The sequence below is a fragment of the Ipomoea nil genome, unplaced genomic scaffold, assembly GCF_001879475.1.
Source record: "Ipomoea nil cultivar Tokyo-kokei standard unplaced genomic scaffold, Asagao_1.1 scaffold0146, whole genome shotgun sequence".
Lineage (NCBI taxonomy): Eukaryota > Viridiplantae > Streptophyta > Magnoliopsida > Solanales > Convolvulaceae > Ipomoea > Ipomoea nil.
The window spans coordinates 4,118,280-4,141,362 of record NW_017616574.1 but is presented as its reverse complement, the minus strand read 5'-3'; the positions used below and the strand labels follow the sequence as shown (position 1 = coordinate 4,141,362).

At 38.2% G+C, this 23,083-nt stretch overlaps 1 protein-coding gene across 1 annotated transcript; it reads left to right on the top strand.

The window, feature by feature from the left end:
- Positions 1-17,088: 17,088 nt before the first annotated feature.
- Positions 17,089-17,970, top strand: LOC109174508. The gene is made up of 2 exons (XM_019323742.1): positions 17,089-17,746; positions 17,843-17,970. Exons 1-2 carry the CDS (start codon positions 17,089-17,091, stop codon positions 17,968-17,970), a joined length of 786 nt encoding a protein of 261 aa, XP_019179287.1.
- Positions 17,971-23,083: the final 5,113 nt, after the last annotated feature.

Genomic DNA, 23,083 nt, shown 5'->3' with positions numbered 1-23,083 from the left:
CCAAAGGTTGAGTCTCAACATTTTGTGGAATCTCAACAGTAGGTTGTATAATCGCAAGTGGGACCGAAGGAACATTGCGTATAATTACAACCCCATTAGATAACGTAGAAGGTTGAGAACCACTATGATCGAATGAAGGAATTAAGTCCTTAAATCGATTTCTCTCACTGATCAAGTCATCTTCCAGAAACTTAGCATTTCTTGATTCCATTATCCTAGTAGTATGGGATGGACAATAAAGCCTATAACCCTTAGAAGTTTGTGCATATCCAATAAAGAAAGCACTAACAGTCCTTGGGTCAAGTTTCTTTTCGTGCGGGTTATATATCCTCACCTCAGACAGATATCCCCAAACACGCATATGTTGCAAACTCGATTTCCAACCTTTGAATAACTCAAATGGTGTCTTAGGGACAACCTTGGTTGTGACACTATTTAATATATACGTAGTCGTCTTAAGTGCTTCACCCCACAACGATTTTGGAAGTGTAGAGTTGCTTTGCATACTCCGTGCCACATTTAGAAGCGTTCGGTTTCTTCTTTCAGGGACACCGTTTTGGTTCAGAGACCTAGGTATGGTGTATTTGGCAACAATCCCATGCTCTTGAAGAAACTTTGCAAAGGGACCTGGTGCTTATCCATTTTCAGTGTATATACCATAGTATTCATCACCCCTATCAGATCTAACTATTTGTATTTTTTTGCCACATTGATTTTCAACTTCAACCTTAAATAATTTAATTTAATGGCATCCAATGATTCATGCTTATTATAAAGAAAAATACACATAGGTAGATCTTGAGAAATCATCAATGAAGGTGATGAAATATTTGTGAAGGAATTTTCGTTAATACACTGTTTGGTGCCGTTTTGAACATGTAAAGAATTATGAATTAAATCATTCTTTAAGTTAAGACGATAGAGACCATAAGACAATGTACCATCACCAACACAAGTAGAATTATTGAATAATTTGAAATACTTGCGATTAAATTCGAATGTGAATCCAAAAGGTACAAGTCTTGAAACTGAAATTAAATTCATCGAAAAACTATGAGCGTAAAAGGTCTCATCTAATATCAAAACAAAACCACTATTCAAAACTAATTTGCAAATTCCCACAGCTTCAATTGGTGAGCAAATCTTGTTTCCAGATAAGATGTGACACTCAATTTCAGTTGGCTGCCTCAGATATAATTTGCAATGTGGATTGTTTAACCAGAATCAATCCACCAATAATTGGTATTAACATCTGACATATTAGATTCATAACATACAAAGAAGGAGGAAATATTACCCTTATCAAACATCTCCTTCGTCAATAAGCCTCTCTTCCTCATGTGCACACATTGTTAACAATTCATTGATAGTCCAGTTATCTTTATGTGTGTTGTACGAAATCTTAAAGGGGCTATAATGTTGAGGGAGGGTGTTAAGTGCAAAATGCACAACAAAGGTATCTGGCAAAATTATATCCAACTTCTTCAGTTGAACTACAATATCCCTTACTTGCATGATGTATTTGCGCGTGCCCTTAACAGTGAAAACACGAAGACCAACAAACTTCATGATTAGAGTACTTGCCAAAACTTTATTGGATGTAGAAAATTGGTCATTAATAAGATTTCGACTTTGTCACAATGGCCAATTGACCCACAAATGCTTCTTGAGATTCGTGTCTTAATGAAATACACACACAACCAATTGGATCTAGTCCATTGTGCATGAAATTTCTTGTCAACCTCAGAGCTTTCATCAGTGATAGGAGGAGGTTCTTTATTGTGAATAGCGAAATCCATCTCTAACAACCCAAGTGTAGGAGAACAATGTTTTTCCACTCTTGGTGATTATCATCGCTTAGCATAGGAACATCAATCATTATTGTGTTTTGAGTGGGGAGTTGAGGTTCTGAAAAAAATACTGCTCGCTTGGTTAGAATTTTCGAGGCACAAAGATAGAGAAAGACTGAAGTGCATATTATTACCAATGTAAGTTATGCAAGAGATAGACTTGGTTTTTTCCCACCCTTAATGATAAAAGTACCAAACTATATGCTGATTCGTATTCCATGTGGTTAAATTACGATCATAGTTTAGTATTTAATCCTAATTGATCCTACAAGTACAACAAAATTACCTGTGGGCTAAATTTTGCAATATTACGTAGAATGAATTACAAAGGTATTTCATATTCTTAGTGTGATTTAATCAGAAGACAATTAAAGCAATTAAAGATGTTGTGTCTACTATTTAATTACACAATTGTAATCACTTGGCAAAACAGGAATTTAAAGCCTAGCAAACAAATTAAACCAACACATGATAGACAATCATTAGGTATACTCCCAGGAAAGTTGGTCGAGATGAAACTCAGTTAAATACCAACACCTTAGACAGAGTAGCGTCGCAAGGGGCTAGTAGCAACAAGGCTTTTAAGCTAGGGCCATAGAACTAGTATTCCTCCCCAAGAAACTTCTCTAAGTCATTGTTCTCATATTTGAAATAAAATCGTTTGGGAACTCTATTGGATTGTAGATTCACCTATGCATAAGGCTTTAAATAAGATAAACTATGAATTTTTATGTACTTTATGTGCTTTAAGAACTTTAAGAAAGCACAACTGAGTAATAATTGAAGAGTAATAATGATATGCGCATCTATCCTATAAGGCACTAAATCATGCATAAAAGACATTTAAATCATACCTAAAAGGCTCTAAATTTGTCGTTAAAAGAGCATTTATTTCTAAAGACATAATTATAACAGTAAAATAATTATGCCCATAAACATATAAGGCATGCTTAGATTATGCATATGAATTACTCATACTCCATTAATAAATGGGAAAATGACATTTTTCCCTCCTGAGTTATATACTTATAGCCCTTTTCCCCCCTGAATTATTTAAGTGGCAGTTTTTCCCCCTAAAATGTTAAATGGACATATTTACCCATAAATAAATATTCCATTTATTTTTCTTCTCCAACAAATAATGACCACGATTCAGTTCAAACCGAACAGACACTATAGCAACCAAATTGAAATATTCCGATTACAATTTAGAATCGAAACTCGATATTTGGAGTTTATTAAAAGCGCGAACCGGAATGGCCGGTTCATGTTCTGAACTGAAATAAAAGTACATTTATTGTTGAATGTAGAATATTTTAAAAATAAAAAATAAAATTTTAAAATAAAGTTTAAACCAACAGTTCAAACTGGATCCGGAACCGTGAATCGACGGTTCAAAATCAATACCAAATCGCACTATCGTTGTTCTAAATGTAAAGAAAAACATACACTATTTGTAAATATTATAATTCTAATTTTAAATAATGCTAGTAGTTGTTCCAATTCGAACGGTCGGTTCACGATTCAGGATCCAATTTTTTCAATTCATGATTTTAATAAACTGAAATGCAAATATTGGGTCCTGGATCTGAATCATAACCGAAAACTTTCAATTCGATTGCTATAGTGTCCGGTTCAGTTCGAATCGAACCGTGGTCATCCCTAAGTATAAGAAATAATTTGTTGGAAAAGAAAGATAAATAAAATGTTTACTTGAAGGGTAGAGATGTCAATTTAATATATTAGGGGAAAAATCGCCACTTTTAGAATAATTGAAGGGGCTAATATGCTTACATAAATAATTCAGGGAGAAAATATGCTATAAACATATAATTAAGGGGAAAAAAGTGCAATTTCTCCTTAATAAATTGTAACACTTAATACAATTTAAATCTGAAAATTCAATATTAAATTAATATTCGAACAAATTTAACACTTAATAATGTGTTCAAAAAATTGAATAATGATTTAATATTAACTATAAGCAAAATCAATTCGATAATTTTAATTAGAAGAAGTCTAAATATGATGAAGAAAAAAATTAAGCATGCCCAAACCAAATAGGCCCAAAAATATATTATTATTTTTTTAAAGGAAGATCTAGGCCTTGCCGAATTGGGCCAGACCTGGCCGAACTATGAAACCCTTCATCATCTTCTTTCTTTCAATAAAACCAGGAACGGCAGAAGCTAGGTCGCCGGAAGGAGGGAAGGTCAGCAGCGTCATCGCCGGGGAAGCCCAGCTCCACCACCGCCGCCATCTAGTCGTAGTTAAACTGATAGTTGGATTGCACATTAATGGCTATATGCTCACACGCAACACGTGGACCGGCCCTCACGTGTGCGGTGGGTTCCAAGCAACACGTGGACCGGTAAACCGTAGTCGCTTATGAGCCGCTTATGAGCGGCGCTGAGATTCGAACTCATGGCCTTTGGTCTGGCTCTGATACCAAACTGAAGAATGTGCTCCATCTCAACTAAAAGCTAAAGCTGATAGTTGGATTGCACATTAATGGCTATATGCTCACACGAACGGCTTTTTGCACATTGATCCATCACCGCCGGCAGCTGTCGGTCAACCAACGTGAAGGAAACGGATCCGGCGAGCATGGCACCATTGTAAAAATAAATAAAAAAATCCAATCGTTTTTTTTTTAATTTTTTTAAATCAATACAAGTTTCTTTCACTTTCTCAACCCTCTCTAGATGCTGTATGAGGAATAATTGTTAAGCCGTGAGAGGATTAGAGAGCTTTTTATTTTATATAATAACCATATGTCGGCTCTGTTTGACAGAGCTTATTTAGGAGCTTATAGCTTATTTTAAGCTACTAATAAGTTATAAGCTCTATTTGGTAATGTTCCCAAAATAAGCTCCTAGCTTAAAATAAGAGTTTATTTTGGAACGCTACCTTAGGTAGCGTTTCAAAATAAGCTCCTAGCTTCTTAACTTTTTTCCCATATTTATCCTTATTATTTTAAAGAAATGACATAATTTGTCCTTCCCAATTAAAACCCTTTTCTCTTCTCTTTTATCCGCAACTTTCACCGCAAATATTATTATTATTATTATTATTATTATTATTATTATTATTATTATTATTATTATTATTATTATTATTATTATTATTATTATTATTATTATTATTATTATTATTATTATTATTATTAGATTCTCAACAATATTGCTACTTCATTATGAGATGCTAGATCATGATTATGCTAATAGTTTTATTTTAAAATGTTAATTTTTTTAAAGATAAAATGTCAAATTTTAATATGTAAACAAACTAATTTAAATTTTATGAAGATGTCCTTTTTAGTCTTTTTACATTTATCAGCTTATCAAAAAGCTAACTTTACCAAACACTTTCAATCATAACAGCTAGCTTAACAGCTCTTCAGTTTTCAGCTCCGAGCTTATAGCTTTTCAGCTTTCAGCTCCTTTTCAGATTTCAGCTCCTAGCTTATAGCTTTTCAGCTAGGTTTGCCAAACAGAGCCGTAATTAATATTAATATGATAATTGAATCCCTTTCCTAATCACATTCTTACCTTTATAAATAAGTATTACCTTAACTAGTATTTTTACCCGAATAGATTTGTTATAATATTTTAAGAATATTTGGATCGACATATAATGGTATAAATTATAACATCGAATATTATATAGTGCAATTGAAGAATTGAATTGGATCGATTATGTTTTCTGATGTTATCATTGCTTGAATTCGAGCAAATAATTATTCAATTAATAGCTAACGTGTAGATATACGCATCCGGTGCTGAAACTTTAGAGAGTTTATATATCAGTGTTTAAGATTTGTATTAATTGGGCTAATTAGCTCATTGTCTAGCAACTTAGTTGTAGAAATCATTTTGTACGGAAGATATATATTTTCTATGTAGATATATAGCAATTTTGTCATCTTTCTATTAAAAAATAATAATAATATCACTGGTTTGAATTACACATTATTAAAAATCTCTTTGTAGACGACATTGGTAGTAGTAACAGAATTTTGTCCATCCTGGTCTAGAGCTAAAACCTTCAGGCCATCAAGATGGGTGACTCGGGAAAAAACCACGTACAGCTGAAGCGCAATCTCGTATCAGAAGGGGTGAGAGACATTCGGGATATAAGAACTTTGGTTATTTGATGTGTCTCATTAACTATTCTTGTTTCGACAATGTGATTTGTCAATCTTGTTATGATGAGGCGCGTACTGTTGCAAAGACCAAGAGAGTGGTCTATGTTCCGCAATAACAGAACATGTGCACCAACCTTTAATGTCAATGAATGATTAGGAAGTCCAGAAAATCTCAAACTATTTAAGAATTCAGGACTGTGTACTTCAGATAGATTTTCACCGTCTTATTCTGCCTTACACAGGGGTTGCAAACTTCGGTAATTTTTTGGTTAACCGACCGAACCGACAAAGTTAGGTTAACCGTTTTATAACCGAACTTTTTTTGGTTGCGTTAATGGTTAAAGGTTTTTTAAAATTTCGATTAACGATTAATTCGGTTCGAAACTTCGGTTAACCAAATTAACCGAACGGTTAACTGAAATTTGAAATATATATAATTATATATATAAATAAATAAATATGCAATGTTGTTATAATATTGTTTTTGTATATTTTCTTATTGATTTATTATTATATGTATTATTTTAATTGGATTTATTATTATAGGTATTATTTTTAAGATTTAAAACTTTAGTTTTAAAAAGTTCGGTTAATCGGTTAACCGAAAAAAATTTCGGTTCGGTTAATTCAGCAATACAAAGTTTGGTTTGGTTAACGGTTAAAGTTTTTAAAATTTCAGTTAAAACGGTTCGGTTAAAATGGTTCAGTGAGAGGATTGCTCGGCCTTTTAGGTGCGACTCATCAAGCATGTCATATCTCGCGCTTGGGAAGGTGCTTTCCATAATGGTTGCTATTGGATCGGGTCCACACTTCAACAGAAACCGTGCCAGAATATCGATCTCAAACAACCCTTCGTTACAACCTGATTGTAGTATATTTTCAAACAAATAAATACCTGGAGTATTAGGTTATCGATCCACAGGGAAGTGGTTGTATCAATCACTAGCTACTAATCTATTCTTATGAAGCTAATCCTAATAATAATCATGGATGGTTGCATAAAACAATTTAAATAAAGCAAAGCAACAGATTTGTGAAACAGTAGAGAGAAGATGAGATCCCTGGGTTTCAAGTATTTAATCACCTAGTGCCAAATCTATGGTTTATATTAAATCAGGGTTTAAACGGGTGTGAGGATGCAAAGTGGTATAGAGTTACTCTCGCAATCACTAACACTAGTGAATATCCACTCTCGTGGTATAAACACCCAATAAAACAAGAACAAGCATCATAATAAATTCCTAACTACTACCCTCTCTCGATGTGCAATAATCAATAATTAAACTCTCGAGAAAATTTCAATTTTAGTCATATGACTATAGGGGCTTTGTTAATTTCAGCACCTCACTTTCAAAAGTGTCAATTTAGTACCTTGACTATGCACTTTTTATCAATTTTGGTCACTCCGTTCAAATTGCCGGTCAAATTTCGCCGGAAAATTTTAACAATTAAAATAATAAGGGTATTTTAGTCATTTCACATCTCTTCGTTCTTCTTCGACGAATTCTTTTTTTCTGGCGGATCGCCCTGAACCGCGTCAATACCCCGAGGCTCAACGCTGACGATGTTCATGCCAAACAGCCTCCGTTGCTTTGCAGCAGCCTTGCCTTGGACCACCGACACCGACTCGTACACCATTGCTCAGTTGCGCTCTCTACGACGCCGTTTTCTCCGCTTCAAACCCTTCCAGAACCACTACAAACACAGAGCTACATACCTGTGGGGACATGGTTGAGGGCGATGCCTATGTTATTGAGGGCCTGCTGAACCGATGGCGAGATCTTGGTAGTATCCCCGTAGGCGGAGATGGAGATGGGCCAGCAGTAGTTCAATTTGACAAAATTTCCCTTTCTTAAGGTGCAACAGTTAGGTGCAATTGCGTGTGCCCTAAATTATGCCCAACTCTCGTTGTGGCACAAAGATAGCTATGAAGCAAGTAATTACGGCCGTTTAACTACTAACAACAACAATATAAATCACAATTGCAACACAAGTATTAAACCCAAATAATAATATATTAAAGCATTAAAAAGAAATAGGCACATAGGTTCATAAATACTATCACCCAAGAATCTCTAAGAAAACTTAGCCACGCATGGCTAAGATGCAATACATATCAAGTATAAAGAGTTTACAAAATAATCTAAAGAGTACAAGAATTAACCAAGCAATTTTCCCAAATTTCCTTGGCTTTCTCCTTGCTTCCAAAGACACCTTGTAGCTCTCAATTTTCCTCTTTCTTGTCTCCAAATCTGAGCATGAATCTTTTAGGGTTGAACCAAGGCGGGATTTTATAGCAGGAATCAAACCGGAACAAAATTGGAATTTCACTTATTTTATTTTGTAAATTGCCGACTTATGATTTGGAAATTAATGCCACCTTTTATTTTGGTTTGGAAATTGCTACATTTTGTTTCAATTTGGTAAGCTGCAGCCCTTGATTTCATTTGGAAAATAATGTGGCTCTCTTGGAATTGAGTGCCACCGCCCCTTTTCTTAATTTGATGCTACGCGTTTTGCAATTTGACTGATAGTTATGCGGTGGAACTGTGTGCACCATGCATGGTGCACATGGTTGCAAAACGACGTTATTTTGACTAAAAATGCGCGTCTCATTTTATAAAAAAAAATCAGTTTCGATTCCCCTCAACAACATTATTGTGGATATATAGTTTGGATATATAGTTATGAATTTGTTGATATATAGTTATGAATTTGTGGATATATAGTTATGAATTTAGGGATATTTAGTTCATTCATTGTGGATATTTAGTTCATTCATTATGAATTTTGTGTTATTCATTCACTGTGGATATATAGTTATGAATTTGTGGATACATAGTTATGAATTTGTGGATATATAATTCAAATTATGCACACAAAAATGCTATTGCCGAGAATCGAACCTGATCTTTTTTAAAAAAGTGGGACGCGCATTTTTAGTCAAAACGACGTCGTTTTTGCAACCGTGTGCACCACCATACATGGTGCATACGGTTGCACAACATAATTTGACGCTGCTCGACTTCGACGCGTCGAGCCTCGCTCTTCTCCGCCATAATACATTCTGGAATTTTTGGTCGAACTTGCTGTGTGCGCGTTCTTCGGTCCACTTTGACTCCAAATTTGTCCTAGAACTTTCCTTGCTCATAGAGTTGACCTACAATGGTTCAAAAACACTAACCAACACCGTAAAACATTCAAAACAATTGTGAACCAAAACTAAATGATACAATAAAAGATTATGCAATTAAATTACTAAAATCATGAACCCAAGCCTATCAAATATAATTAAATCAATAGTAGAAATATGCACAATTAGGCTCACATCACAACCCCTGTAATCTCATCTTCAATGTCTACAATCCATTTTGAAAACCAATCAACTGTCTGTCTATTTTCCTCTGAAGCTAAGCTCTGTAGTCTCAAGTTATTCGTGAGCCTCAATACCTTGCAATTTGTCCGAGGTAAGAAGAATTAATAGTGGCTAGGCAACTATTGGTCTCGTTTCTTTCAAAATAACGGGAAGAATCCGTCTAAAGTCGCCGCCTAAAACTACTGTCTTTCCACCAAATATCTTTTCAGCACTACCCGGTATGGCGAACCGCGATAGATCCCTCATGCTTTTCGATGCTTCTTCCCATATTATCAATTTGCTCCTTATTATAAGCTCAGCAAGGTCATTGTCTTGCGATGTATTGCACGTGGAATCTCCGTTCAAAGAGAGTGGTATAGCAAATCTAGAATGCGACGGCTTGCCTCCCGGCAAGAGCAAAGATGTTATTCCATTCGAAGCAACGTTGAGAACAATGTCACCGCGGCTCCTTATCTTTGACGATAACGTTCTCCACACGAACGTCTTGCCTATTCCTCCAAATTCACAAAGAAAAATTCACATCCATTAGAATCAATATCATTCATCACAAATTCGTAGACATTCTTATGGTCGTCTGTCAATTGTGTTACCAACGTTTCATGCTTTGTCATCAACAATTCCTTGTCATACGCCAACTCTTCGACTATCAGCAATGTTGCAAAAATCGCGCCTAGGCGCTAGGCGCCATTGCGCCGCCGCGAAGAAGGTCGAAATCGGCTATCTCCACGGTCGGCCGCCTAGCCGGCCGAACCCCGGTTTTTTTTTTTTTTTTTTTTTGGGTTAATCGCCAAAACGACGTTGTTTTGGCGATTAACCCATAAAAAAAAAAAAAAAACGCCATTTAAATCGCGAATTGCGATTAACTCTTCAGACTTCAGACCAGAAAGGCAGACTTCAGAACGAGTCACTCCCTCAGACCTCCGACCTCTGCACACCCTCGCTCGCAGCACACCGTCTCCTGCCTCCGCCTCCCGCCGTACGCCGCCACACAGCCTCCCACTCCAGGTAAGCCTAAAGCCCTATTTTAGTGTTTTATTGTTGACGGTAATAATGTTACCGGAAATATAATATAAGAGTAACGAATAAGAGAATAACAATAGTTGTATTGCCTTTGTCTCAGTATAGAAAGTACAGTGTGTCCTGCTCAGCTGAGGGAAGTTCTATTTATGCTAGGTCCTAACGGTAACAACATGAAGAGACATCCTTCGGGGAGCTGAGCTAATGGCAGGAATATGAAGAGTCATGAATGAGGCGTTGAGGCTTTAACTCTCTCTCATCAATGGTGGCATCAATGGTGGCTTCAATGACATTAGATGTGACACCAGTTGGAATTATAACCGTTGGAGCATCAATGCGGTGTCGGGTCAGATGCACACTTATGATCCGGGTTGGGTGCTAGCCCTATTATCCTGTCACCAGTCCCCCCTACTACTGAGTCTACGAATGTGTTTGAGTTGACTTGGGAGTAAGGCTGAATCAATCGTGATACTGTGCCATCCTGATTGAGTTAGGATATGCGATTTTGTTTTCCAGATCCCTTCCTGCCTAAGCAATTTGATCACCTTTCTATCAGCTCTTGTCACCATTCGTCAGTTTCTGCAGTTTAACATTACCTTTTTTTTTTTTTTTGCGACGTGGGCCGGCTTCGGGTTGGGGCGCCGCCTCAGCCTGGCTGAGGCGGGTGCCTCGCCTTGTGGCCGAGGCACTGCGCTTCGGCCACGGCCGAGAGGCGCACTTGGCCGAGGCGTGCGCCTCGGCCGGGGGGCTGAGGCGTCGCCTCAGCCACTTGACCGAGCCGTGCGCCCCGGCCATGTGGATGAGGCGTCGCCTCGGCCACTTGGCCGAGTCGTGCACCTCGACCCCTTTATTTTTTTTTTTTTGAGTAGCCGAGGCGTCGCCTCGACCAGGAGGCTGAGGCGCGGCCTCGGCCATCTGGCCGAGGCGTGCACCTCGGCCATCTGGCCGAGTCGTGAGCCCCGGCCATGTGGCTGAGGCGTCGCCTTGGCCACTTGGCCGAGGCGTCTGCCTCGATCCTTTTTTTTTTTTTTTTTTTTTTTTTGAGTGGCCGAGGCGTCGCCACGACCAGGAGGCCGAGGCGTGCGCCTCGGCCTTGGGCTGAGGCGCGGCCTCAGCCATCTAGCCGAGGCGTGCGCCCCGGCCACTTGACCAAGGCGTGCGCCCCGGCTACTTGGCCGAGGCGTGCGACTCGAACTTTTTTTTTTTTTTTTTTTTTTTGAGTGGCCGAGACGTCGCCTCGACCAGGAGGCCGAGGCGCGGCCTCGGCCATCTGGCCGCGGCGTGCACCTCGGCCTTGGGCTGAGGCGCGGCCTCAGCCATCTCGTCGTGGCGTGAGCCCCGGCCTCTTGGCCGCGGCGTGCGCCTCGACCTCCTTTTTTTTTTTTTTTTTTTTTTTTGAGTGGTCGAGGCGACTGAGGCCGAGGCGCTACCTCGGCCATCTAGCCGGGGCTTCGGCTCGACCAGGAGGCCGAGGCGTGCACCTCGGCCTTGGGCTAAGGCGCGGCCTCAGCCATCTGGCCGAGGCGTGTGCCCCGGCCATGTGGCTGAGGCGTCGCCTCGACCCTTTTTTTTTTTTTTCTTGAGTGGCCGAGGCGTGCGCCTCGACCCTTTTTTTTTTTTTTCTTGAGTGGCCGAGGCGTGCGCCTCGACCCTTTTTTTTTTTTTTTTTTTTTTTTTTCCGAGTGGTCGAGGCGACACAGGAGTGGCTGAGACGCTGCCCGGCCCCCTTATTTATTTATTTATTTATTTATTTATTTTTTATCGAGGCGCCGCGCCTCGGCCTCAGCCGATAGCCGAGGCACCGCGCCTCGGCCTTTTTTTTTTTTTTTTTTTTTAGAGTGTAGTGACGGCCGTGGTTGATTGAATGTGGTTCTGAAAACCTTTTTATTTGAGAGCGAAGTAACCTGGGCGGACCATGATTACTAAATACTGTTTACAGGTCTGGGCGGGCCACGACTACATCGTATTACTGATAATATCTAATTAAATTTTCTGAGTTCCTTACCCGATCCATCATCCTTGCAAATGGTGTGGACTTGTGGATTCTTTCCGCCAATCTTTTTGCATGCTTTTACGTAACAACTGCGGGCTGCTCGCTGGTTTCCTCTGACGACCCCTATCCCATTCGGAGTAGGGAACTTCATACACAAGTGTTCCACCGACACTATGGCCTTGAGGTCCTCCTGTGCCGGCCTCCCCAAAATGATGTTGTGCGCACAAGTGAGTCTTACCACGATGAATTCCATGTCAAGTTTGCAAATGTTAGGGCTCGTGCCTATCTCCACTGGTAAGGCCACCGACCCCTCCGTCTCCACTGAATCACCCGTAAATCCAGAGAGTGGGTTACGTACTTCTTTGAACTGGTTCCTAGGTATCCCCAACTTGGTGAAGGCATCGTAATACATCACATTGACTGAGCTTCCCGTGTCGACTAAGATGCGGCGGATAATGACATCGTTGACGTCCATCTCAATCACCAGGGCGTCACGATGGGGTAGCGGGCCCTCTGGGAGGTCATCATTAAAGAAGCTGATGGCCTCCTGTCTCTGTTTCTTTTCTCTAGGAAGACTCGCCACTTCTCCCACGTATATCTGTCGGCTCCACTTCTTTCTTTCTGCGGGCGTGTCGCCCCCTGCGGGTCCACCATAGATAAAGTGTATGGTGTGCTTCTTTTGTCGTCTGGGCGCCACCTCGATTTCTTTCTCGCTATCACTCTGCTCAGATATTTGTTCGTGGTCTCTTTTTTTGGCGTTTGAGGTGGACGGCTCGGTGCCATCCTCATTCATCCAGACATTTTTTGGTGGATTGTGTTGCGGCTGTTGCTGCTGCTTGGATCGCTTGACGAAATGTCGGAAGTAGCCCTGCTGGATGAGGTCTTCTATTTGTCTCTTCAAAACGTGACACTCATCCGTATCGTGTCCGGCATGCCTATGAAACCTGCAGTACTTTGTTTGGTCTGCCTTTGGGGAGACCTTCATGCACTCCTCGGGGAATTCTACCATTCCCATCTCCTCAGCTTGCTTTAGAATGACACTAACGGGATGGGTAAGAGGAGTTAAATTACGCAAGGGGACCAGGCAAGGTCGTTTGTAGTCTCGGCCCTTCCCTGCGGTCGGGTGGTTCGAGAGTGGTGTCTGGCTGGGCGGACCAGCTTTCCCAGGTTTCCCGTTTTTCCTGTCGTCCTCCTCATCTTTCTTTTTCCTGTCGACGTCCTCTGCCTTGGCATAGCGGCTAGCCGTCCTCATCAAATCTTCGTAAGAACAGGGGTGGTGGGCATTCAGCTGCTTGTGGAAATACCCTGATCTTAAGGCATGGATAAATATTGGGATCGCCGCCTTAGAGTCGAAGTCGTAGACATTATTGACTTCCTTTTTCCATTTGATCAGGAAGTTTTTTAGGCTCTCGCCTCTATCTTGCTTCACTACACAGAGGTGAGAGAAGGGTTTCTTACGCTGTATGTTATCGGAGAAGTATGTTAGGAAGCTCTTGGACAACTCCCCAAAGTTTTGGATCGACCCATCTGGGATGGTGTTGAACCAGTCTTGGGCCGCTCCATCCAGGGTGGACAAGAACGCTCGGCACATGATGGCGTCCCCTGCCCCGATCATTACCATAGCAGCCTTGTACCTCGTCATGTGGACACGTGGGTCAGTGGCCCCCGTGTACTCCTTGATAGCGGGCAACCTAAAGTCCCTCGGCAAAGGTACGTCCATGATGCTTGGGGAGAATGGTGCTGTCATCCGTACCTCGGGTTCCGGCGACTGCTCCCGTGCCTCCACCCTTCTTGCTAACTCCTCGATTCTTCTCTGCAGCCTCTCGACCAGGGCCGACTCGTCATGGTGCCGGCGCCGGGCCGGCTGCCGCTCCTCCATGTGTCGTCGTGGAGCTAGTTCATCAACGCGTCGCTTTCCCGCCGAGTGCCGTCGCGGAGCCGGCTCTTCGACGCGTCGCTCCTCCAAGTGTCGACGTAAGGCCGACTCATCAACGTGTTGGCGTGGGGTCGGCTCCCGAGACTCGCCCACCTCCTCTGTGGGTGATCTCTCTGCTTCTCTGTTTTCGTGTTGGCGAGGACCTCTGGTAGAGGATCCCTCGGCCCGTGATCCTAATCTTTGCAGCACGGGCGCCCTTTGTCCCAGTCGTTCTGGTGCAGATTGGGAAGGGCCTGGTTGTCGTCTGGCCGGTGCACTTCTTTGGGTCTCCACCCTTATTTCCTGGGGCCGCGGCGGGGGCACTTGACCTTGCAGTCCCACCGCCACCTGGTTTAGCGCCGCCGTCACAGCTTGCTGAATGACATCGGCAGTCGCCTGGAGGTTCATGACTTGGTTCGCCCCTCCATTGTGGGGTTGGTCTCGGAGGTCTCCTCCATTGTTGAGTTGGTCTCGAAGGTCTCCTCCATTGTTGAGTTGATCTCGAAGGTCCCCAGGCCTCCCGTTGTTGAGATGTTCTCGGAGGTCCCCTCCGCGATTGTTGGTGAGTAGGTCACGGAGGTCACCTGAGGCGTTGCCATTGTTCATGTTGCGAGAACCGTGGGAGCTGCGGAACGCCATTCTTTCAAGCTTGCTGTTGAAAGAGAAAAAAAGTTTGTTGTAGCCTGCTTGAGTATTGGACTCAGGCTCTCAATGAAAGCACCAATGACGGTAATAATGTTACCGGAAATATAATATAAGAGTAACGAATAAGAGAATAACAATAGTTGTATTGCCTTTGTCTCAGTATAGAAAGTACAGTGTGTCCTGCTCAGCTGAGGGAACTTCTATTTATGCTAGGTCCTAACGGTAACAACATGAAGAGATATCCTTCGGGGAGCTGAGCTAACGGCAGGAATATGAAGAGTCATGAATGAGGCGTTGAGGCTTTAACTCTCTCTCATCAATGGTGGCATCAATGGTGGCTTCAATGACATTAGATGTGACACCTGTTGGAATTATAACCGTTGGAGCATCAATGCGGTGTCGGGTCAGATGCACACTTATGATCCAGGTTGGGTGCTAGCCCTATTATCCTGTCAACTGTTTTAGACCTTTAGGCTTTAGTTGAATAGTTTATTAATTTTTTATTTTTAATCTTTATAATTTATAATTTTATATACTTATATATAATTAATTATATGTATGAGTATGATTGTATGACTCTGTGTATGTAGTTTGTAGAAATGTAAAATTGCTAATTTGCTGTTCAATTGCTATATTGCTATTCAATTGCTATATTGCTAATTTGCTATTCAATTGCTATATGCCTATATTGCTATTCAATTGCTAATTTGCTATTCAATTGCTATATGCCTATATTGTTATTCAATTGCTAATTTGCTATTCAATTGCTATATGCTTATATTGCACATTTGCTATTTAAGTTATAAAGTTATTAACTTATTAACTATTAAGTATTATACTATTATTAATTAGGAAATGGAATTGGAAAATGATGATATTTCTCAACCACCAATTCAAACTCAAAGTGTTGGATCGTCTCAACCATCTACAACGTCAACTACAATAAAAAGAAAGTCCAATGATGTAGGTTGGGACTATGGGGTACTTAATGATCCTACTAAGTCGTTGGACAAGATTAAATGTTTATTGTGCAAGAAAGTAATGTCTGGTGGGGTTTATCGGATCAAAGAGCATATTAATATTGCTGGTATTTCAGGGAATGTTAGCAAATGCCCCATAGCTTCAAAAGAATATCAAATAAAATGTAGAGATGCTCTCATTATGGCGAAGAACAAAAAAATGAACAAGAGAGCTGAAGAACTTAATATAAGAGCGGAGGTAAACATTGGTTCGCATGAGAGTTTGAGTAATACGCCTACAAATAGTATTGATATTGATGAGTTGCAACAGTCTGAACAAATGAGGCCACCTCGTCCAATTGGCCCTATGGATAAGTTTGCTAACCAAATCAATCCTGAAATTTCTTTGAGTTCAAGAAGGGGCCCGGCGCAACAACGGATAATTGAGGCATTTGACAAGGAGAGGGTTAACCGAGTGAAAGAGTACATATGTAGATGGGCTTATGAAGCAGCTGTTCCATTTCATGTTCTTGAGAAAGATAGCTTCAAGTTGATGATTGAAGCTGCCGGTCAATTCGGTCCAGGAGCGCAGACACCAAATAGATATGAACTGAGTGAACCATATTTGAAAAAAGAGGTTGATCGCGTCCGAGACAGTTTGAAGGAACATGAGGCGTTGTGGAAACAAAATGGTTGCTCAATTATGACTGACGCATGGACAGATAGGAAGAGAAGAAGCGTCATGAACTTGTGTGTAAATTCAAGATTAGGCACTGTTTTTTTATCTTCTAAAGAATGTTCAAGTGAGGCACACACAAGCCAGTTTATATTTGAATATGTGGAGCATGGGATTGAACAAGTTGGAGAGGACAATGTTGTTCAAATTGTCACAGATAATGCCGCAAACAACATGGGAGCGGCTAAATTGTTGAAGGAGAAGAGGCCACGGCTATTTTGGACATGTTGTGCAACTCATTCCATTAATTTAATGCTTGAAAGCATTGCAGGTACCTTTCAATCTTTAAATCTTTATTCTTTAATCTTTATTGAGTTTATTCTTTAACTTTAAATCTTGTAATTGTTCATACTTCAATCCTTTGCAGGTTTACCCCGGTTTAAAAAAGTTCTTGATCAAGCAAAGAGCTTAACTATCTTTATCTATGCACACCACAAAACATTGGCAATGATGAGAACCTATACAAAGAAACGTGACATAGTTAGGCCAGGTGTGACTAGGTTTGCTTCTGCATTTCTAACTTTGCAGAGTTTACTTGCTAAGAAAATTGAATTAAGGGCTACGTTTACAAGCAATGAATGGGAGGAATGTAAGTTTGCCAACACAGTTAAAGGGAAAGCTTCCTATGCTACTGTCTTGAATATTTCATTTTGGCAAGGGGTTACATTATGCTTGAATATTTTTGCACCGTTGGTGAAGGTGCTTCGTATTGTTGATCAAGATAAGAAACCTTCAATGGGATTTGTTTATGGTGAGCTTATGCAAGCCAAAGAGGACATTAAGAAGGCATTCAATGAAGTGGTAAGAAACTATGAGCCTATTATTAAGATAGTCGAAGAAAAGATGAGCAATAGGCTAGATTCTCCTCTTCATTTGATGGCTTTCATGTTGAATCCTTATTATCATTTTAAGGATCCTCAACTTCATTTGGATCTTAATGTTTCTCTTGGATGTATTGAGTTTCTTGAAACATATTACCATGGCGATATAGAAATGCAAAACAAGGTATTGAATGATGAATTTCCCATTTACAAGAGGAAAGATGGTGTATTTGGGAAGACATTTGCGGTCAAAGGATGTGAGACAAATAATGAGCGATATGATCCGGGTAAATGAGTTACATACTAGTTTTGAATTTTAATATTTAAAATTTTATATATTTTGATTTTTTATACTTAATATTGTTTATACAATTTTGATGTAGCAATGTGGTGGTCAACTTATGGTTGGACAACTCCAAACTTGCAAACAATTGCGATAAAGATTCTATCTCTTACTTCAAGTTCATCGGGTTGTGAAAGGAATTCGAGTACATTTGAAGGGGTTAGTTAAATACTTAAATCTTTACTTAGTTATTTACTTCTTTTCTATATTTGACATTTGTTTTGCATATTTGTAGATACATACAAAAAAAAAAAAAAAAAAAAAAAAAAGGTTGGAATCTAATCGCCTAAACAATCTAGTCTTTGTGCAATTCAATGCAAACTTGATGAACAAAAGGAAAAAAGAGCAAAATGTTGAAATATTACTTGGTAGTGATGCAACCTTCGCACAAGATTGGATTGTTGAGGATGAAGTTGAGGTTGTTGGTGAAGATGAAGTGGCTATTAATGAGGAAGGTGATGACGCATTAAGACCACGACGGAGTTCTAGATTGAGGGAGCTTGAAGAAGAGAACTTTGAATCCGAAATTGAAGAAGAAGAAGAAGTGGTTGTTGAGTTTGAAGATGATGAAAATCAAGTGATAGATGGACAAGTGGAAGAACAACACCTTGAAAGTTGAATACTTGCATTTGAATATTTGATATGTTGTTAAACACTAAAACACTTGAACTTAATTCAGTTAATTGTCATGTACTTTGTGTCTTTGTTTGAAATTTGATGACTTGAAGTCTTGAAGTATGAATGTATGAACTATGGTGTATGAACTATTTGAAATTTGATGACTTGAAGTATGAATGTATGAACTATGAAGTGTGTAGTATGAAACTATGAATGTATGATTGTATGATTTGTATCAATGATTCAATATTTCAATGTATGAATGTATGAACTATGAAGTTTGGACTATGGAGTTGTGGACTAATAGGACTATGGAATATGGATTAAATGAATAAATGAATAAAAATAATTAACTTATTTAACTATACTATATTACATTATTACTATATAATTTACACTTTTAAATAGTTTTAACTTTTAAGTTTTAACCATTTTAGATATATAGGTATTAAAATTTTACAATTTTAAATTTAAAAAAAAAAAATTAAAAAAATCGGCGCCTAGCGTGTTTTGCAACCTTGACTATCAGCATGTTTTCCATCAAAATCCATGTTGCTTTCGTCTGGAATTGACATTTCTGAAAAGTTCTCCAACTCCACCAGAGGCAACTATTTCATATCCGAATCCGATAACACCAACTTTTATTAATAATATAGATTAATTAATATTCATATTAGGTATGACGAGAACAATGAAGGGGATGATTTGACTTTTATTAATAGTATAGGTTTGTGTAAAATCTGTATTCGAATTATTATTATTGGTGTAAATAGTAATTAATAAATCATTAGTTCCTTATAAAATTACATAATAATTAATAAATCATTATTTCCTTATAAAATTACGTTATTACGCAGAATTTCCAACGAATATTACCAATTAATAGATATTAGTTAATTTTCATATAACATTTTGTTACCAATAAGGAGTCAGAGACGAAAACAAACTCCATTAGTCAATAATAAGGAGAAATAGCATAAAAACTAGAGAAGAACAGAAAATAATCGATGAAAGAATGTGTTCACGATTAAGAGAGTATTTATAGTGCAATTTCAAGATTATTATTAGTAGAAATAAGGATGCATGTTTCATGTACAATTGTATTAAAGTTAGGAAAGTATTTATAGTGTAATTTCAATCAATATTATTATTTGAAGATTCAATAAAATAATAAGTAGTTAGAATTGTATTACGGATAAGAAAGTATTTATACTGTAATATTAATCTAAATTATTGCAATTTCAATATTATTATTTGTAGAAATATTGGTGCATGTTTCATGTACAATTAAATTAAGGTTAGGAAAATAATTATAGTGTAATTTCAATCAATATTATTATTTGGAGATTCTGTAAAATAATAAGTAAAATTGTATTACGAATAGGAAAGTATTTATACTGTAACTTTTTTCTAAATTATTGCAATTTCTATATTATAATTTGAAGAAATAATGATGCATGTTTCATGTACAATTGTAATATAGTTAGAAAAATATTTATGTAATTTCAATCAATATTATTATTTAGAGCTTTTGTAAAATAATAAGTAGAATTGTAGTAACCAGGATTATGTGGTCCAATGGTATCCGGGTTGGACTTCCATTTAGAAGGTTGTGAGTTTGAGCTTTAGTGGAGGCGTTATTAGCTCTTTGTGTTTCAGTAGGTTGAGAAAGTATATGAACAGATACTACAATCTAATAGAGCTAGTAGAATTGTAGTATGGGCAGGAGAGTTTGTTTTTTTTTTTCTTATCGATTCCTTTCCATTATTCCTTATTATTATTATTAAGTGTTTAGACGTAGAGCTGTCAAAACGGGCCAGCCCGGCCCATATGGGCTGGCCCGTCTCAGGTTCTACTGGAAACGGGGCGGGACGGGCCGACTCGTTTTTCCACGGGTTGGAATTTTCCCAACCCAACCCGTGTAGGACGGGCTAAACGGGCCAGCCCGTTTATTCTTTTTTTTTTTTTTTTTTAATTTGCATGATTAAAATATTTATCGTTGTATTACTTAAAAATTGAACCCATAATCTATAAGTTAGTAACCAAGACTATTTCCAATCAACCACATTAACCATGGTGAACAAATATGTATATTTATATATATACAAATCTGTATATACACATATAACATATACACATATACACATGACATATACACATAAAAAATTAGATTTTACTTTTTAATATGTAATTATAATTTATTTAATTTATATTTAATACTAATATATTTTATATGTAATATTTTATGCTGTAATTTTTATTTTCTCTCCCTTATTCCCATATTTAGTTTCAACCATACGTATACAATTATTTTATTGACAATTATAATCAATCTTGACTATATTATCTTGCATTTGTAAACTTAGAATATAATTACCTATTTAAATACGCAAATTCAACATTCAATTATCTATGCATGAACAATTCCAATATAATCTTGTCCTGATATACTCATACAGTGCCACTGGCACTCTCCCTCTGAACACGTAATGCTGTCAATGGAACAAGGTGATACTATACAATGACCATATATTCTCATATTACAACGTTATATATTAATTAAATACTTGCATCTTAATTATTGTTTTTTGCGATGGTCTAAGTTATCGTATGATTTGGAGGCTCAACTGGTTCATGAGAGCAATGATGGTAAGGTTCCAGTGATTGGAGAAACTCCTGATCCTTTATTGTCTCTGGTAAACCACTTGGTATCGTTACATACATCTGCTCCATAGGGTTATACTATATCCTTGGATGTCACCACCAATCTGTCAACCCAAAATTTATAGAGATTTTAATTCGAAACGTGCAATAACATTGTCGCTCCGACCATTTGAATATACACTACGAGAGCAACATTCACAATTCCACTTACAACCAAAGTGGCCTGGAAGCCATCGACTTATCACAAAAGAAATGGATTTTAAGATTATAGGTGGTGAATAAGTCAATTAACCAAAATATATAAATGTATAAATTATATATATATAAAATTCAGTTCCCGTGTGCTTGTTCCGTTAAATTTGAGTCATTGATCTTGCCTAAATCAACGTCCAAGATTAACAATGATTAAACAAAGCGTTGTGGCAATTCAGTCTTTTTGCATCTAAGTCAAATTTAAGGTGCGTGGTTTTCCTTCTTAAGGTGCGTAGTTTTTGTGCTTAAGCTGCGTGATTTTTGTACTGTGTGGCTTAAGGTGCGACAGTTGTTCAAATTTTAAGTGCGTCGATCTAAAGCTTTAGGTGCGTGGTTTTCCTTCTTTAGATGCGTGGTTTGAGTGAATCTAAGCTTAAGATTTCTTCCTCTCACTTTGAATCTGAGTATTGTGCAGGTTCTTGGTTGTCAAATCGTAGTTCTGAGGCTGAAATTTTAGAAACTTCAAACTCAGTGCATGGGCAATATGTTGTCTTTTTACACAAATCTTGCGATACGATTGGTTTTTGGGAACAATATCTTTGAATTTATAGTCAAAATGAGGTAGATTATTAACAGGTTTAATTCAAACATCGACAGATAAACTACCTCGGCCAGATAAGTCAATGCACAGGTTTAATTCAGATTACCTCCTAGATCTAAATCTAGGTTATCATCTGATATGTTCTTCATATTATTTATTATGATGCTTTGCAAATTGTACTGAAATTGAGGCCCGTTCTTCATTCTAGATTCATAATAGTGAGATTGCAGTTGTATAAACTTACACGTACTACATGATTTTGTCTATTATAGTTTCACATACTGCTTGTTCTTCAACTTTAGTTTTGGTGAACAATGCTTTGGATTTAATACTCTACAGTTGGTCTGTTCTCAGTGGTGTTCTAAATAGCTTATTGCTCAGGTCAAACTTCCATGTGATCTTGATATCTATGTATTGATACCTGCCAAAAAAAGACCTAGGTATTTAAATTGGTAAAAGCAACTGTATAAAGATATTTATGTGCCCAAGAACACAATTGTCCACAGAAACCACAACCAAAACGCTTAAGAGTGCTAGCAGAAACTATTGTCCATTATATCACAGCCAAGAACACTAAAGACATTTATGCATTACCACATAAATGTGACCAGTCCAATATAGTCTTCCCAACAACACAAATTTCTAATTTGGAGGTTGTCAAATTGTTCTTTTCTAGCAGCAATCCTAAAAAGCATTGCAAGTCCAACCAAAGACTCTATTTGATGGGGTACTCTACAGGGTCCCTACAAAAATGAAATTTAGTTTTGTAAGCTCAATTGTTACATAGATGGGTAGTAAAAAATCAAATTTATGAACATGATTTACCTCCGAGATCTTGTTTCTGAGATTTGCTGCTTACATGCCTAATAATTCTTGGCATTCCCTGTCCCATAGGATGATGGTACATTTCCGTTTGTGCAAATGTTTACTGTCCAGGTTAGGAAAAATTATACATCTCTATATATTCTTGAAACTCTGGGAAATCACTATTGATGTTGATCTGGGTAACATCATAGCTGCTCAAATCTTAATATCACCACAACCTTCTCTTCTGGAGAGTATATCTCCACAACCATTCCAATTACATCCAAATATTTATAAAAATAAAATATAGGTTTAAAAATTATTCTCAAGGCAGAATAATGCAAACACATTTGAGACATGTTGGTGACAATGAATATCTGGAAAATACATAAAATAATATAA

What these genes read in the sequence shown, in the direction of transcription:
- LOC109174508 (XM_019323742.1), top strand. Translation starts at nt 17,089, where the DNA reads ATGAGAACCTATACAAAGAAACGTGACATAGTTAGGCCAGGTGTGACT. An exon ending in TAATGAGCGATATGATCCGG is followed by an intron (nt 17,747 to 17,842) that starts GTAAATGAGTTA and finishes ATTTTGATGTAG; the next exon opens with CAATGTGGTGGTCAACTTAT.